Raw genomic sequence first — 17,328 nt, forward strand, 5'->3', positions numbered from 1 at the left:
AATTTAAGAAATTAACAAGTAACTCGACTCTGTCTCTCTAAGATTGCTTTCGGGTTTCCACCTCAATTTTCATGCTTTAGATTTATTATATTAATATCCATGGAACTCACATGGACGTTAATCATTGTATTGATTACCTTTACCTTGCTCAATATATTATTCTCTTTTCTATAGCCTTCTAAAGAAATAAAGCAAAAGCAACATCAAATCAAAGTGTAAATATAAAAGACAACAAATTAAAGTTATTAAAAGGGAAAAGAGAGAGACCACAAAAGAACACTTAGAGATTCTCTTTGCCTCACTCATTAACTTACCCTCCAATCCATTCTATTCATTCCATCTAATTTCTATCCTCAAACCCACCACCATGATACAGTAAGGAATAATTGTTCATCAAAAACTCCAACCAAATCTCTAATGGGTTACCTCTTCATCTCCTTCAAATCCATTTCAGTGAACAAGCTTTTGCCATGTTCTTGTTTTTATCACTTTCTGTGTTTTCTCTTTGTTTTGCTTACTCTTCCATATTTTAGCATTACAACAGCTCAAGCCAGCCTTTGCAGAACCTTTTGTGGCACTATTCCAATAAACTACCCTTTTGGTATTGATGATGGCTGTGGCAGTCCTTATTACAGACACATACTTATTTGTTCCGATTCAGGTAAACTCGAGCTTCGAACCCCTTCAGGGAGATATCAAGTACAGAGCATCACCTACTCTGATCCCCATATCATAATCTCTGATCCATTCATGTGGAATTGTCAAGATGGCAATCACTTCAGGGCAACTAGGCCTTTTAGCCTTGATACCAGCACACGTTTCACGCTCTCCTCTCAAAATGACTATCTTTTCTTCAACTGTAGCGAAGAGAATGTGATTGTTGAGCCCAAGCCTATCTTCTGCGAGCGCTTTCCTGATCAATGTGATTCCACATGCGATAGTTCAAGTTATCTTTGCAGGCACCTGCCTGGATGTGCTACTGCTTTGGGTGGCAGTTCTTGCTGCTCTTACTACCCCAAAGCAACACAATCTTTGAGGCTTATGCTCAAGTATTGTGCTAGTTACACGAGCATTTATTGGAGAAATGGTGCAAATTCTCCTGATGATCAAGTCCCTGAGTATGGGATTAGGATCGATTTTGATATTCCGGTGACTACCCATTGCCTTGAGTGTCAAGACATGATGAAAGGAGGAGGAAATTGTGGATTTGACACACAATCACAGAATTTCTTGTGTCTGTGTAACGACAGAAATGTCACAGCTTATTGTAAAAGTATGTTAATTATAAGGCATTTGGAAATGTATCCTCTAATTAAAACCAACATGGTCTTATCAATTTCTTTCCGTGTTACTAAACAACTTGAACAATTTTTTTTTTTTTGCAGATAATGGAACTTCTGGGCAGCATAGCAGGGCAGGAGTCATTGCAGGTCAAATATAAACTCATAATCTTGCATAATTTGAATAGTAATTAATTGAAGCCTTCTGCTTAATTTTGATGTTGTGTTATTGTTGCAGGGACTGCTACAGGAGTTTCGGCTGCTGGGGCCTTGGGAGTTGGTGCTGGCATATGGTTTTGGAAAAAAGTGAGAGCTAAAGCACCAGTAACGTGTGGGGTTCAGAGCAATGAGAACAGGCTTTTCTGATGAAACCCATCAACTAAAGCAAACACCATGTACTTTTCTTTTCCCCCTTCTTTTTCTTTTCTCATTTTTTGAATTGCTTTTTTTGTTGTTTATTCAACAAGCCTCCTTCATTAGTTAATTATGTTTCTTTGTTTACACGTTTAACTTGATTCAATGCTTGATTAGAGAGCCCGAGATCAGTCTCCATGGGAGATAATAGTAGCTTGTGATGGTTAATTTCTACTTTGTTTCTCATAATCTGCTATGAAATTAATTATAAAACTATTATATGATACAAATTTCAGTAATATTAACTCTCAATTGGTACATTGTGATATGTGCTTCCCAGAATCTAGCACCTTATCCCAGGAAAATGGAAGGAAAAAAAAAAGATCAATAATGTTTAATAATAATTATATATCATCCGCATGATTTACCAATCAAACAGCTTAAAGGACCAGCATCGGATGTTAAAGCAGGAACCATTGATCCAGGAGCAACTGGAAATGATTGAGTTCGAAAATAAGGTGGAGCAATACTTCCATATCCGGATTGCACAAAATAAGCACCATTCATGAATACATCCTTAGAGGATCTCCATTTCCAATTCTTCCAACCACTGTTGGCCTCTCTCTTAGTAACCTGGCCACCCAGGAAATAGCAATAAATTAATTTTTTTGTATAATAGAAAGGGGAAAAAGGAAAACTTCTACCTGCTTGGAAAAAGGATTATCAGGAGCTATAAAGTAGTTCCCTTCACTAAAGATGGTTGGATTAGCACTGCCGCCAATTGCATACATTTGCCATTCATCATATCTATTGTTGGCAACATGGGCATAGCCAAATCTGACCCTACAATTAGAACATACGAGATTCAGTATTCACATGAATCAATTATTCAAGTAGTGTAACCTGCAATTGAAGATGGCATTTCTGGCCCAATCCAAAACTATTTGTAAATCAATAACAGATGCTTTTCTTTACCTTGGCATCCTCTCAATAAGTCCTGTGCCAAAATGGTTGAAGGCTATTGTTACTTTCATAACTTTATCCGCAGAATACCCATCATTGTGTCCAAGCAACATCACCTGTTAATTTATTAACACTAATTAATTGAAAGTCAAAATTTTCTTTCACAATTAATTAAGAAAAGCACTATACTTCACCTTATCATGTTGGGCAAAGTAATTATTTGAGACGGTGATTCCTGTTGAAGCATGGATCACATCAATTAGGCCATCAGTGCAATGAGCAATATAGCAATGGTCAATCCAAACATTTGAAGCAGCAAATATAGCAATTCCATCTCCATCAGAACCTCTTCTTCGCCCTACATGTGTAGGACTGCTCCTAACGATGCCTGATTTCCCTGGTTTGCAGTCATGAATACTTATCCCATGTACAATCACATGGCTAACACCTTGAATTGTTATGCAAGGTCCATATGCAATCTCCACTTTACTGCCTCTCCCATCTATGGTCTTAAAACTATTCACTATTAGCTCATTTTTAAGGGTAATAACCATGTCCTTGCCAAAAATGATCCATAGAGGCTGTGTTTGGATAACCCCATATCGAAGTGTACCTGGTTTAGGGTTTACAGGGTCATCGTATGAACTGGTAACTACGTATATAGCCCCATATTTCCCTCCCATCGCGCCTTGGCCAAAACCCACCGCGCAATCAGCCAAGGCGCGGCGGTTCGAGGCCCAGTTGGGTTTGTTGCGCCAGCATGAATCTATGATGTTGAGGACCTTCTTAGAATAGCTAGGAAGATAACTGGACAAGGGCTTGTAATCCAGTGCATTCGCTTGAAAGGTCAATAAAGCTAAGTGTAGTACAATAAGAAATGAAAGGAAGTGTAGAGAGGGAAGTGAGGCCATGGTTAATTTTTGTGTATGATACAAATAAAAGGCAAAAAGAAGCTAATTATATACGACATAAAAAGGTGGCACACACGATCTATAGCCTAAATTTTATTATGGTTGATTTAGTTGTTTGGTAGGATTTCGGTGGTAGAAGCAATAACGTGGTTGCACGAGGTATACTTATATTATATATAACATCTAGTTAAGTCAACCAACTTAATCCTTTATTTATTTGCAGATATATAGTTGACATCCCTCCCTGAAATATATCATAAAATACTTGAAAGTGAACATATTATAGGGAGGGTAGAATGTCATTGCAAATGAAGATAATAAAATATTTGACAAATTTGTATGTGATAATTAAGCAACTGGAACAAGAGCTTTCAGTATACAAGCTAGCTGGTAAACAATTAATCATTTTGAAGGTTCAGTAGCAAAGCTAAAAATTGCCATGTGACATAATTTCTTCTTTTTCTTTTTTTTTTAATTTTTATTTTTATAAAATTTTTAAATAGAAAATAATTTATCATATTAAAATTAATTTCTTATATAAATATTTTTAAATTTCAAATAGTAAATTTTTATCTCATATTTTTAAAAATTTTAAAATTTTTGAGACTACAATGCAATATAAAATTCTGCTCATCTTATATTATATAAAAATTAATTTTATTATATAATTTTTTTCATTAACAAAGAGTGTGAATTCCACCTAAATTGAGTAACTGATTTTTGGCTTCTACGAGTGTTTGGTGTAGTGCACTGTATAATTTGCCAAAATGAAAAAATTCTTAATAATATAAGGTGAAGCGGTAATTTTTCTTCATGGAGCAGTTGTACCAAGTGAAAAGAAGAAATTAAAGGAAGAGGGCCAGTTCTTGATAAGTTCAATGTGTCCTGTTGCCTTGAGTTGCATATATGTAAGGAGAAATTCTCTGATTCGCCATTTGTTTTTCTCGCTTCTTTTCTTTACGATCCCACTTCTTTTAACTTAATTGGGATCACAACATCAACACCTAAATGTGCTTTTTAAGTGTAATCAATTTAATGTGAAACATTTATAAATAGACTGATGCAACTTATGTAATTAACATGAAGTATAATTAATAAAATCAAGAATTGAGTACACATATATATACTCCACTTCCTTTTTTTTGGTTGATAAGCTATATCTTATTACATGAATAAACATATATAAAGAATAAATATACAGGAGCTTGAAGCCTATCATCATATGATGAAGCTTCGCTCTTATTCTTCACAAGGCTAGCGCCAGCCGCTAATTAATTATAATCACATATATTTAGTTTACGGTTCCCAGCCCAAATGCTTGTGTGGTCCAACTATAATAAACGGGTTGATTTCTCTACGCATAACTGCACATCCCATACACACATGCACCCCCTTTCTTGCACTTGTTGTTGCAACCCCCACAGTGCTTCTTGTTGGACATTGGATTCACACACACTCCTTTGCAGCAAATCTCTGGGTACTTGCACTTCTTCCCACACTTTCCGCAGTTAAGCTTGTCTGTCTTCACATTCACACATTTCTTCTTGCAGCAGTCTGGCCCTGGGCTGCCCTTGACACGACAAATCCTTGGGTACTTGTCACACGTCATCGCTGCTGCTCTGGTTTTCTGGGCAAGAAACCGCATTGTTCCTCGCAAAGAAGACGTCGTTTTTTCTTGGCTCTCCGGCCAAGGAATATCAGAAACTTCCTCTGCTGCATCATCGTTATCGTCCACAAACGATTCTTCAGATGGTGCAGTGGAGAGAGCAGAGGAGGCTGCAAAAGCTGCGAGCATGGCCAATAAAAACAAGATCTTGAGAGACCCCATATTGTACTTGTGTGTGGGTGTTAGGTAAAGAAGAAGAGAAAACAGGGAAAATAAGAATGGTTGGGATATGGATGGATGGAGAAGAAGGGAGCCCAAATGGAGGATATTTATAGAGCAGAAAATGAAGAAGGTTGCATTTGCATGGCATGAAGCAATATCTAGTTTAGTATTATAGTGGAGTGGTCAAATTCAATGGCCTTATGAAATTTATGTAAACCAAAGTTAGGCTTTCAAACAAATATAGAGGATTGAAAAATTAGGCAGAGTTTGGGAGAAATATAGAAATTATCAATAAAAATTGCTTGGGATTCGACTATATATTTTAGAATTATTTATTTTAAATGTACTAAATTGATTAATGTAGGAGAATATACTTCTTTATACGCCATTAAAATTAATTAATTTTTTTAAAAAATATATTATTTTCTATATATAACAGCTGTTGTTTTCAATCTTGTACCAAAAAGCCACTGTAAACGTTATCTAGAAAAACCGTTATAGAAGCACCTTTCTTATTTGACTTCCATTAATTAATATCCTTGTTGACCAATATATATATATATATATATATATATATATATATATATATATATATATATATATATATATATAATAAAAAGATATAAGAAAAGCTGCATAGTAATTTTCTTAAAAAATTTATTATATATTATCTTTCATTAATAATTATTTTTTATATTAATTATTAATTAATTATTATTATTATTATTTATAATACTATCTTAATATTTATAATTTAAATTATTATATTTTTATATTTAATTTTTAAAAATTAAAAATTTTATAATTAAAAATAATATTTAAAAATTATTTATATTATTTTTTATAAATTTATTTATATAAAAATATTATTTATTACATGTCATTATCAATAATGATAATAATAATAATAATTTAAAATAATAAATAACAACAATAAATTTAAAAAAAATTAATTATTAATTTATAATTTCACAATTAACTATCAAATAATTTAATCAATCTTAAATTACTTTATATCTTTAATAAATATTTTTATTATATTGCTATATTTTTTTATTACATTTTATAATAAAATTTTTGTTAAAAAATTTAAGATATAAAAAATATAGTCTACATAAAAAGTATAAAAATAAAATATAGATTTTTAAATTATTTATAATTAATATATGTTATTTTTTATATTAATAATTTAATATTTTTTTATTTTACTTTCTTAATTATTATCTTTATGACCAACTTATAGTCTTTGAAATGAATTAAAATGGCCAACTAAATAGAAAATATTTTATTGCTATAAAAATTGAATTTGAATATTATTGCTATCATTTTTTAATTAAATAATATTTAATTATAAAATTTAATTTCTATTAAAATATTTTTTATTTATTTATCCATATACAGTATGTTATATAAGATATTTAATATATATTAACTACTCTCCTCTCATCAAGTATTTTTATTTCACTTAAGTGATCTTAAATATTTTTTTATTTAATTTATTTTTTATTATTTCTTTTAAAAGTTATTAGTTATCATTTTTAAAATTTATTTATTTAAATATATTTAATTAATATTTATTTAAGTATTAATTTTTTTATAAATTTCTTATTTAATATTTTTTAAACTTTTTTAGTATTTTATATCATTATAATTATATATCGAATGCAATTATATCTAATATTTTGATTATCAATATTTTATTATCATAGTTTTCAACAGATTATCTTTACATTTTAATTAAATATTTAAATTTTTATATATAAATTATCTCTCAATTCTATTTTTATATAGAAGTAGAATATTAAATATATATTATAAATATTATTACATCGAAAATTTAGCTGCAAGTAAAGATGATTAAAAAAAATTAAAGTCTCAACATCAAAATTATAGGATTTATCTTTTGAAAATAGTATATATTTTTAACATTTATCATATTAATAGAAAATGATAATATTTTAAATTACATGAAATGTATTTTTTTTATCATAAATTTAAGTAAAACGATAATCATTTTTGTGTAAGAATTATTTTATAAAAAAATATATCATATTAATAAAAAAATGTACACTTTATAAAATTTAAAAATAAAATATTTAAAAAAAAATAATATAATAAAATATTATTTTTAATTAATAATATTATTATATATTTTCATTATTATTAAAATTAAATAATTCAATTCATTATTAGTAATGTAATATATTTTTATTATATTAATAATAACAATTATTATATTTATATATTTTAAAATAACATTATTTTCTCATTAATATAATATATTTTTTATAATCTAAAAAAATAATATCTATTTACTTAAATTATGAGATAAAATATAAAAATTTCATGAAATTTAAATTATTTTTTGAATAAAACAATTTTATTATATTTAAACAAAATAATCATGGAAACGATTATTAGTATATGTATAAAAAGAATTAAATAGGTATTTTAATTAATAACACTATAAATTAATTAAAATTTACTATTACAACAAGTAAAAATTTATTCAAATTAAATTAAATAAGAGGAAAATTTTGGTTGAAAATTAATTTAATAATAATAATTTATCTTATTTTGAATTTAATTAAAAATTAAAATAAAAAATAAAAATTAACTGTTAAAATTTCAAAAATCAAAATTTACATGTGAATTGTTGAATTAATTAAATGATATTATTGCATATTTTATTTATAAAAATATATAAGTCTTAATTTTTTTTGAAAAAATTTATTTTATATAAGAAATATATAATTGTAGATTTATTATAAATTTACATATATTATGCCAAAAACAATAATATAAATTAAAGAAATAATTTAATTTTAAGATAGAGGTTGATTAGGAATATGCATCATTTTAAAGTTTCGAACTGAGTCTCACTTATTTTACTAATTTGTTGTGGTTATATTTTTTTATTAAAAGTCAAATCAAAACCATTAAATAAAAATGAGTCAAAAATTAAATTTATACATTTTTTTTATAAATTTTAAAATAAATTTAATAAATTTTCAATATAATTCTATATCTATAATTATATGTAATTAAGATTATATATATATATATAGATTAACCATATGCAATCTACTGTTATGTATAATTTATCTATATTTTTTAATAATTTTAAGTATAAATACATTAAATTATCATATAATTTTTAATAATAAGTGTATTATAATTTAAAAAGACTATAAGAAGTTATTGCGTATCGGATATGATTAATTAATAATAATATTTTTATTAAAATTAAATAAAGTTAAATAATTTTATTTATAAAAATTAAACTTTAATAATATATCATATATTAAAATTGGTCAATACTCGATTATAGAATTGATTGAAAATATATATTGTTTTGTAATGGTAGAGATGAATTCAACATAAATAACATTGATCGTGATTATTAATTAGATCATCAAACAAAAACTATAAAGAGAATGCATGAATCCTCACAAAGGGCAAAGGCCCATCAACGAGTGACGGCTTGCCTTTATTGGTAACGAATAATCTTCTTCATGGCATGCATTGTAAAACATATATAATACTCATTTTTCCTAACCCTAACATGCATATATCATATCTTGTATAATATTTATGCCCTTGAATCCATAAATGATAAACTCACATCACTCAAAGCAACTAATTAAGCATAGCTGCACAACCCATACACACATGAACTTCCCTTTTTGCACCTGTTGTTACACTTGCCACAATTCTTCTCATCATTTGATGGGTTCACACATCTTCCTTGGCAACATATTTCTGAATACTTGCACTTTTTCCCACATTTGCCACAGTTAAGCTTATCCTTCATTACATCAACGCACTGTTTCTTGCAGCAGTCGGGCCCTGCACTGCCCTTGGCACGGCAAACTCTGGGGTACTTGTCACATGTCATGGCTGGTGGGGGCTTAGAGGCTAGGAAGCGTCCTGGTTCAAGACTTCTGGCGGGCGAGGGAAGCTCATTGGTGGTACTATTTTCTATGTTAACCAGCAAATTTTCACTTGTTGGTGTCGCATATAGAATGTTGCCGATGGCCATAAGCAGCCCGAGCAAGCTGAATAAAATTTTCGATGACTTCATGGCCTCCATATGGATATATATGTTGAAAGTGTGTCTGTGTATAAAGAGAGATAGAGAGATACAAGCTTATTGTTATTGTAGTATATATTTATGGAATGCCAATGTATTTATAGATGCTAGCCATAAGGGGAAGGTGTAGGTTTCTTTCCTCCAATAATGGACGTCTTTATCTATGAGTAATTGTTGATCAAGTAAGTTAGGCTTGAAATTTGATCAAACGTATATACGTCATCAAATGAATAAAGGAAATTGGCGAGAGGAGAAGCACCCAAAATTACGCTTCATACGAATAATAGAAGTGATTGAATATCGATGGTAGATGAAAGCTTCCAAGAAAGAACACACCTTCGGTCCCATGGGAGGCTAGGCTACCAGGGTATATGCATATGTTAATTAAGGTAATTAATTAACATGTATTATGACTTTAAAATAAGTCCATTTTTTTGTTTCAACTAAAATAAGCACTTTCAGTAAAACTCATTGATTATTTATATATAGTATTTGCTGATGGTTAATTTTGGGTTAAAAAATCTCCCATATGTCCCATTCCTATGATTAACTAAACTAAGGGTAATGTTTACGACAATAAGGATTTACCATTTAATCAGCCATTCAAAACCCAGAGGCCAGACCACGGCCCACGTTGCCACTAGGTGTGGAGCCATAGAAAATTGAACTTGTCAGTTATAGAAGCACTTCCAAAATCCACAATCCAAGTTGGCTTTGGAAAAACGCAAACAGCCTTTGTGCAATTTCTCTATTTGCAGGATCTTCACGTCTGTGTTGTGTTCTGACTTATGGTTATATCCCAATTTGGTACCATTTTTTTTGTTTCCAAATTATAGAGTCAAAATTGTTTGGCTCTATGTATCCTGCAATGAAGCCCTGACCTAAGCCCTTCACCTCGTTAATCACATAACGATTAAGCCCTAATTAATGCATCTTTACAAGTGACCTAACATCAACATGGGTATTAGTATAAGTATTCCCCTGCAAACATGACATGGTTTAACTTTTAATTAACGTGGATTAATCTTTAGCATTTATTGTTATTATTATTATTATTACATTTAAGCTCCATCAATTTCTCCGCATGTAGCTGCCTTGTCTTTGACGCTGGAAGAACTTAAAGTTGAATATCCAACCCTTTTAGTTACGAAATTTATCAATTGGAATGAACTGAAAAAATGCGAAGCATGACAAACTCAAAATGCGCAAGTAATGTCATTTTCATTTTACCCAATTCACTTGAAAATTTCTCCAAACAAGGTACATCTAATGGGCTATTCAAAATAAGAATCAAAATCGAAATTAGTTGAAATTTGCTTTAAATTATAACTGATGGATTCGATTTTGAATCAAAATTTTGATTTTTTGAAAAAAAATCAATTATTGACTTTGTTCGAAACTAGAATCAAATGAAAATCGAAATTGAAAAGAAATCTCTTAATAGTCTAATTTTAATTTCCCTAAACAATGAATCTGAATTGTTGATTCAAGTCTGGACCGGGCCTTTGGCCATGTCTATGTCCATTATGCTATGTATATAGCCTGTTTGACACCCACAAATTATACACAAATCAAAACATTAAACATGACAAAATATTCTTCTTCATATAGTTGTTTATCGCTTAATTTTTTAACCAAAAGGAAAAAAGAAAAAAATTCATGCACTTTTTATTAGATCCACCGCAATTCCTTTCTATCAGAAACATTCACTTAGAATCTCATGTCAATTTGTGGTAATTAATAGTTTTCTTCTGCTGATATTCGGCAGAAGATTTATAGAATAGGCTCTTTTCCTTAGTTGGTTGAATTGGTCAGGAGATAAAAGTTTTTCTAACAGTTTTGTTGTAGCTCTAGTGCTCAGGTAGCTCTCTAAATCCACAACAATGAATATAGCTTATTCAGAGCTAAACTCAATTTATATCTTGTGTGAATAGAAGAATAAAAAACCAATGATTTTTAACTTAATAATACAGAAGTTATTTTCATGGCATGAGTCAAATGAACAAAAAAAAAAAAAAAAGCACGACAATGATCAGAATAATATCTTATTTGTGTAGAGATAAGGAATCAAGTTAGACAGGATTCCCTAGTTTGATAAGAAAAGCACATATTCTGAAGACTAGGGACAGTACTTGATGGAAGAACTTTGATCTAAATCTCAATGATCTAATCTTTTTTTACACTGTTTTATATGTTGTTCCGCATATGGACTCCTTATGCGTATCGATGATGAGATCCCATTGCCTTGTAATCCTTAGTCTCATCTTTCCTATCCATTCCCAAGCCCTTACAAAAAATGATGAAGTTTCTGCTGTGGAAACACTTGGAGGAAATCAGGAGTTGCACATAGGTCCCAATGTGGAAAACATCAAGCCCCAGAAGAATGATAATTCCCTTCATGACACTGAGAATGGATTAGCATTTACTAACCTCGGATCATGGAAGGGTCGTCGCAGGCATCACTTCAGGAATGTAAGATTGAGCATTGAAATCAACAGAATTAGTCTAACTATATATGTGTGTTTCTCTGTCAACATTTCACATACATGTTAAACAGAAGTTTCTTGGTTTACTAAATGCATAAAAATGACAGGCTCATGGGATTCTAAACATAATGGGATGGGGAGCTTTGTTGCCCTTTGGAGTGATAGTTGCAAGATACTTCAGGCGAGTTCCGCTGAAATGCGATGAATGGTACAATCTGCATATACTGTGTCAAACTTCAGGTTACATTCTTGGAGCAATTGGATGGGGTATTGGGTTGTGGATGGGGAGTTCTTCCAAGCAACACCCTTTAAAAACACACAGAAATCTTGGCATCATTATATTCACGTTTGCAACAGTACAAGTAAGCGTTAGATTAACAAATATCCCCTTGATTAATCAGATCAATCTTGCCCTTATTTATCTATAGTTTTATTGTAATTGCTGTAATTAAATGCAGATGCTGGCCATTTGCTTGCAACCAAAGAGAGAAGATGATCATCGCAGATGCTGGGAGATATACCATCAAGTTTTGGGGTATGCACTGCTTGCTATGATTATAGCAAACATATTTCAAGGGATTCATAATCAAGCCCATGCTGAGAAGTGGAAATGGTTGTACGTGGGAGTTCTTGTAATTTTAGCTTTTATTGCTATTTCATTAGAAATTTTCAGATGGGTGAAGCCAAGAATTCACATGAATTTTTAAGTGTATCTCTTTTATATTTCAAATATTCAATTTAGTAAGATCTAAATATAATTTTTTTTTTGAAGGAACCGATCTAAATATAATTATCTTACTTACATTTATATTGTGAATGAAAAAACATTATTTCTAACATATGCAATAATTTTTCTAAATCTCTATACCTAAAACGTTGTTACATCTTCGAAAATGAAAATGAAGAACGAAAATTTCCCCTTTTTTCTAACTCTAATTTCCATATATTCTCAGTTTATTGTTCCAATATAGAAATATCAAATTCTAGCCCATCCCCAAGGTGAATGGGGATAGATCCATTCATGGCCGATTCAAGTCTTGAACTGGACTAAGATCAATTTGAGTCAAACTGAAAACTGGTCTTAGTTAATGGTTTAAGAGGCTAAATTGAAATCGGATTGGCTATAAGGGGTCAGTTTTGGTCCTTCCCTCCTTAAGCTTTAAACTGGATCTGAAATAAAATCAACAGTATGAACTGTCAATTTTAATCTAGTTCCAAATTTTTTTTTTTTTTAAAAAAAAGGAAAATAGTGGCGGCTTTAGAGGGTACCACATACACTAAATTGTTTTTAAATCGTAATCAAAATCAGCAAAATTGAAACAAAAAATAAAAATTGAACTAGAACAAAATCAGATCAAAACCGCCGAAAACCTAAATAAGTTAAAACTGTAGCCAATTGGTCTGCTTCCAGGTCATCCCATGACTAAGCCCTGACCTATCGGGTCCAGTCCAAAATGGCCTGGGCCCGACCAGTGGCCCGGCCTAAATGGTGAAGCGACTTCCTAAGCGCAACGTTTCCTACGATCTCAACCAGACAAGTGAAGAATGAGAAGCTGCGAGAAAAACAATCTGGAAGAACGAGAGAAGATAGACAGTGCAACAGAAATAGGTGCCACTATTTGACATGGCAAAGCATTTGCCGCGATGAATGGAATGGTGGCGGCGACGTTCCGCTCTGTGCTGCAGCGGGTAGTGGAGTAGTTGCCGATAGTAAGACTATTCGCCAAGTTTACAACGCCCGTCATAGGTGTTTCGGAGAAAACTACGTTCAAGAACTCGTCGAGAAAGCTCCTCAGGTTTCTTATTCCCTTTTTGACTTTCTTCCTCCCTTTTCATGCTAGAATTATCGAGTGAACAAAATAAATTGCAGCTTCCAGAGGACATAGAGTGGCATTTTACAGAGCAATAAAGCGAAACCTCTACCGGGTATGCTTCATTCTCTCCTTTGAGTTTGAATTTCTGGTTGTTGCAGTTTCAACGAATTTAATAATGGGGGAGAATATAGCGTGTGATTTTTATTTGTTCTTGTGCAGCTGGTATACCAAACCTTTCGATGGTAGAAAGTGTAGATGATGAGAAGGTAAAGATTTTTCTATAAAGGCTTTATTTTGATAAAAATTCAACATAAGTTGGTGTTTTAGTTGATTCTTTTCATAATTATCAAAGGCTCAAGGCGTACCAAGGCGCCAAGGTGTCTTGGAGTCAAGGCACAAGGCGCAAGGCGTAGGCACGCGCCCGAGAGAGCTAAGGCACAAAAATAAAAAATATATATTAAAAATAAAAAAAAATTATAATTATGCTATCACACCTCAAGTAACATAAAACTATATAATAATAACTAACAAATATGTAAGTAATAATTAGTTTATAATCTAAAAGAGATAAAAATAAACTACTAAAAGTTAAAAACACTAATAAACTACTAAAAATTAAAGTTTAATAAACTAGTAAACTACTAAATGTTCAATCCACATTAATAGAAATATCAAAATCTTCTTCATCTTCTTCATTATCCTCCTCATACTCATCTTCCAGGATTAAGGAGAGAGCATGAAAAGAAAAAAATGAAAAATTGCAACTGTTGTAACAGTGCAAAAACCAGAACAGAAAGAGCATGGCATTGGTAGCAAAAAAAAAAAAGATGCAGAAGAAGAAAGTGTAGTGCAAAAACAGTGCAAGAACAGTGCAGGAAAGAGAGAGAGAGCATGGTAGCAAAAAAAAATGCAGAAAAAGAAAGTGCAGTGCTGAAACAGTGCAGGAACACTTCAGGAGAGAGAGAGAAAGAGACAGAGAGAGAGAGGATGGCATTCCAAAGAAAAAAAAAAAAGAAGTAGAAAAAGAATACCCAGCACAGGAAAGGGAGAGAGAGAGAGAGAGAAAGAGAAAGCATGGCATTGACAGTAAAAAAAAAAAAAAAAAAAAAGAAACACTGAAACAAAAAGAAAAAAATGCAGCACAAGGAAGAGAGCAGAGGAGAGCGAGAGGAGAAGAAGGAGAAGAAGAAGAAGAGGAAGAAGAATAAGAAAATAATAATAAAAAATACATACCAGGTTTGTTTGATCTCTCCCTTCACTCATCTTCTTCTTCTTCTTCTTCTTCTTCTTCTTCTTCTTCTTTTCCTCTTCTTTTTTTTTTTCCTTTTTGCTGGCTACTGGCCTGCTGGACAAACTTAAAAAAAAAAAACCCTAGCAGCCTAGCTTTATATCCAACGACTTGCCTCATTGGGGCACACCTCGATGCCCCTCGTGCCTCGCTGCTCCTCGATGAACCTCGGTGCGCCTCGGTTAGGTGGTGCACCTTGGCTATCCTGAGGCGCCTGGGGCTGTGCCTGGTGCACCTTGCACCTGAGGCGCGCCTTTGATAACAGTGCTTCCTTTCTTAAAGGATTATCTAATGTATACACAAAATTTCCCTTAACATTTTAGGATTGCTATATCAATCAGAAGTGCTTTTCTCTTGTTTTGAAAATATTTCTTGAGCTTCTTTGCATGAGTATTAGTTGGTGTATTTCTTTATGGATTTATCAAGTCTTGTGTTCTCTGCAGATTGCCAATCATCTTGATCGTGTGGTGGGAAATTTGGGCCCGAAAAGGTTGAAGGTCTTAATCTAAGTGAATACCAGTGGCGAAGAATTTGAGTAATTCAATTCAGGTTGAAGGTCGAGCCAATAAAAAGGAATACAAGAGAAGAAAGGAAGCAGAAAAAGAAGAACAACAAAGATTTGAGCAAGAGGAGACAATTGAAAATATGGAGAATTAAAATAGAGCTATTGGTGGAGACAATGGAGGAAATGAGCAAAATAGGCAAAATGAAGTGGTTAATCAAAATGATCCTCAAAGAAGATCCATGTTGGACTATGCTTTTCCTAGATGTGCAGATGTGAGAGATAACAGACCTATCATTGGAGCTAATCAATTTGAGTTAAAGACTGGTCTCATTCAAATGGTTCAGAATTCACAATTTGGAGGTAGTCCACTTGAAAATCCTCATTCTCATTTGAAGAAATTTTTGATGATATGTGGTACACAAAGACAACCTGGAGTTTCAGATGAAGTGATTCGACTCACCTTATTTCCATTCTCTCTTCGGGATTCAGCATTAGAGTGGTATGACTCACTTCCACAAGCTACTATAGCTACTTGGGAGCAGCTATCTCAAGCTTTTCTATCTCAGTTTTTCCCACCTGGGAAGACCACTCATTTGAGGAATTTGATGGTAGCTTTTAAACCAAGAGATGATGAAACTTTGTATGAATCTTGGATGAGATTTAAGGAGCTTGAAAGGCAATGTCCTCATCATGAAATACCCAAATGGATGATTGTTCAGAATTTCTACACCAGAGTTACTCCAGCCATAAGAAACACAATTGATTCACAAGCAGGAGGAGATTTCATGAGAATGACAAGTGAAGAATGCTATGATCTATCAGAGAAGATTGCTCATAATACCCATTTGTTGGGAAATCCTAGAGCACTTGAGCCAAAGAAGGCTGGGATTTATGAACTTGACTCAGTTAGCTACATGAATGCAAGATTTGATCAGTTAACTCAGCTTCTTAGTGATTTTTGCACAAAGGCAACAACCTCAACTCCTACAACTATGCAATAAGTTGCCTTCACAGATGGAACCCAAAGTTGTGGAGTTGATTACTCTTCTTATGGTGATGATTATTTGCAAGAACAAGCTGCTTATGCAGGAGGTTATCAACAGAAACCTATGGGAAATGCTTACTCTAATGTGAACAACTCAACATGGGGACCACAAGCAAATTTTGCTCAACAAGGTCAAAGCTCAAATTATGCTCATAACCAGCAGTAAGTGCAGCAGAATAGGCCTCAATTTCAGCCCACAAGGCAGCCATAACCTGGATATCAAGCAAGAGCACAACAATCCCTTCCACCTCATGAGCCGAAGCCAACCTTGGAAAGCATGATGGAGAAATTTTTTGCTGAACAAAGTAAGATGAATAGAAAATTGGAGGAAGAAATGCAACACATGAGACAAACCATGGATCAATTACAAGTCCACAACCGCATGTTGGAGACTCAATTGGCTCAACAAGCAAGCTCATCAGGAAGCAAATCCTATGGGAAACTACCTAGCCAACCACAAAACCCTCATGAACAATGTAAGGTTGTGACCTTGAGAAGTGGTAAGAAAGTTAGTCAAGAAAGTGAAAACAAGAGAGAAGAAAAAGAGAACACAAAAGAAGAAAATTCAGTTGAGAGCAAGAAAAATGAAAAAGAAGAAGAAAGCAAAGGTGAGCAAGATGAGGGAGAGAAACCATACATCCCACCTGAACCTTACAAGCCCACCCTTCCCTACCCTCAAAGATTCATCAAGCATAAGCTAGACAAACAATTTGGCAAATTCCTTGAAGTGCTAAAGAAGTTGTATATCAATGTGCCATTCA

General features: G+C 32.2%; 5 protein-coding genes and 1 non-coding gene across 7 annotated transcripts; 2 read left to right on the forward strand and 4 right to left on the reverse strand.

Moving 5' to 3' along the window:
* The first annotated feature begins 269 nt into the window (after window positions 1-269).
* On the forward strand, window positions 270-1,866 carry LOC110670580 (uncharacterized). Its single transcript, XM_021832674.2, has 3 exons — window positions 270-1,273; window positions 1,386-1,430; window positions 1,519-1,866. The coding sequence occupies exons 1-3, from the start codon at window positions 418-420 to the stop codon at window positions 1,644-1,646; spliced, it is 1,029 nt and encodes a 342-aa protein (XP_021688366.2). The 5' UTR covers window positions 270-417; the 3' UTR covers window positions 1,647-1,866.
* A 62-nt stretch (window positions 1,867-1,928) lies between these two features.
* LOC110670579 (probable pectate lyase 16) lies at window positions 1,929-3,508 on the reverse strand. Of its 2 annotated transcripts, XM_058141008.1 has the most exons (5): window positions 3,455-3,508; window positions 2,792-3,415; window positions 2,610-2,713; window positions 2,339-2,477; window positions 1,929-2,267 (listed from the first exon to the last, which is right to left on the reverse strand). In XM_058141008.1, the coding sequence occupies exons 1-5, from the start codon at window positions 3,506-3,508 to the stop codon at window positions 2,046-2,048; spliced, it is 1,143 nt and encodes a 380-aa protein (XP_057996991.1). In that variant the 3' UTR covers window positions 1,929-2,045. The 2 variants fall into 2 exon arrangements, with proteins under 2 accessions (XP_057996991.1, XP_021688364.2); XM_021832672.2 differs by having other exon boundaries at window positions 2,792-3,508.
* A 1,106-nt stretch (window positions 3,509-4,614) lies between these two features.
* LOC110670581 (stigma-specific STIG1-like protein 1) lies at window positions 4,615-5,422 on the reverse strand. The gene has a single exon (XM_021832675.2). The coding sequence runs from the start codon at window positions 5,334-5,336 to the stop codon at window positions 4,863-4,865; it is 474 nt and encodes a 157-aa protein (XP_021688367.2). The 5' UTR covers window positions 5,337-5,422; the 3' UTR covers window positions 4,615-4,862.
* A 3,283-nt stretch (window positions 5,423-8,705) lies between these two features.
* LOC110673127 (stigma-specific STIG1-like protein 1) lies at window positions 8,706-9,485 on the reverse strand. The gene has a single exon (XM_021836164.2). It carries the CDS (start codon window positions 9,427-9,429, stop codon window positions 8,980-8,982), a length of 450 nt encoding a protein of 149 aa, XP_021691856.2. The 5' UTR covers window positions 9,430-9,485; the 3' UTR covers window positions 8,706-8,979.
* Window positions 9,486-11,624: 2,139 nt separating this feature from the next.
* On the forward strand, window positions 11,625-12,629 carry LOC110673122 (cytochrome b561 and DOMON domain-containing protein At4g17280). The gene is made up of 3 exons (XM_021836158.2): window positions 11,625-11,901; window positions 12,023-12,277; window positions 12,374-12,629. Exons 1-3 carry the CDS (start codon window positions 11,635-11,637, stop codon window positions 12,620-12,622), a joined length of 771 nt encoding a protein of 256 aa, XP_021691850.2. The 5' UTR covers window positions 11,625-11,634; the 3' UTR covers window positions 12,623-12,629.
* Window positions 12,630-16,112: 3,483 nt separating this feature from the next.
* LOC131176161 (small nucleolar RNA R71) lies at window positions 16,113-16,219 on the reverse strand. Its single transcript, XR_009146286.1, has one exon. It is a non-coding gene; the product is annotated as a small nucleolar RNA R71 (small nucleolar RNA).
* Between the last annotated feature and the right edge of the window lie 1,109 nt (window positions 16,220-17,328).

This window comes from Hevea brasiliensis, chromosome 18 (assembly GCF_030052815.1).
Source record: "Hevea brasiliensis isolate MT/VB/25A 57/8 chromosome 18, ASM3005281v1, whole genome shotgun sequence".
Classification (NCBI taxonomy): domain Eukaryota; kingdom Viridiplantae; phylum Streptophyta; class Magnoliopsida; order Malpighiales; family Euphorbiaceae; genus Hevea; species Hevea brasiliensis.

Coding starts and splice junctions, on each gene's coding strand:
- LOC110670580 (XM_021832674.2), top strand. CDS start 418: ATGGGTTACCTCTTCATCTCCTTCAAATCCATTTCAGTGAACAAGCTT. Junction 1,274..1,385: donor TGTCACAGCTTATTGTAAAA/GTATGTTAATTA, acceptor TTTTTTTTGCAG/ATAATGGAACTTCTGGGCAG. Junction 1,431..1,518: donor CAGGGCAGGAGTCATTGCAG/GTCAAATATAAA, acceptor TTATTGTTGCAG/GGACTGCTACAGGAGTTTCG.
- LOC110670579 (XM_021832672.2), bottom strand. CDS start 3,508: ATGGCCTCACTTCCCTCTCTACACTTCCTTTCATTTCTTATTGTACTA. Junction 2,714..2,791: donor ACTTTGCCCAACATGATAAG/GTGAAGTATAGT, acceptor ATAAATTAACAG/GTGATGTTGCTTGGACACAA. Junction 2,478..2,609: donor CTTATTGAGAGGATGCCAAG/GTAAAGAAAAGC, acceptor TTCTAATTGTAG/GGTCAGATTTGGCTATGCCC.
- LOC110670581 (XM_021832675.2), bottom strand. CDS start 5,336: ATGGGGTCTCTCAAGATCTTGTTTTTATTGGCCATGCTCGCAGCTTTT.
- LOC110673127 (XM_021836164.2), bottom strand. CDS start 9,429: ATGGAGGCCATGAAGTCATCGAAAATTTTATTCAGCTTGCTCGGGCTG.
- LOC110673122 (XM_021836158.2), top strand. CDS start 11,635: ATGGACTCCTTATGCGTATCGATGATGAGATCCCATTGCCTTGTAATC. Junction 11,902..12,022: donor GCAGGCATCACTTCAGGAAT/GTAAGATTGAGC, acceptor TAAAAATGACAG/GCTCATGGGATTCTAAACAT. Junction 12,278..12,373: donor TCACGTTTGCAACAGTACAA/GTAAGCGTTAGA, acceptor AATTAAATGCAG/ATGCTGGCCATTTGCTTGCA.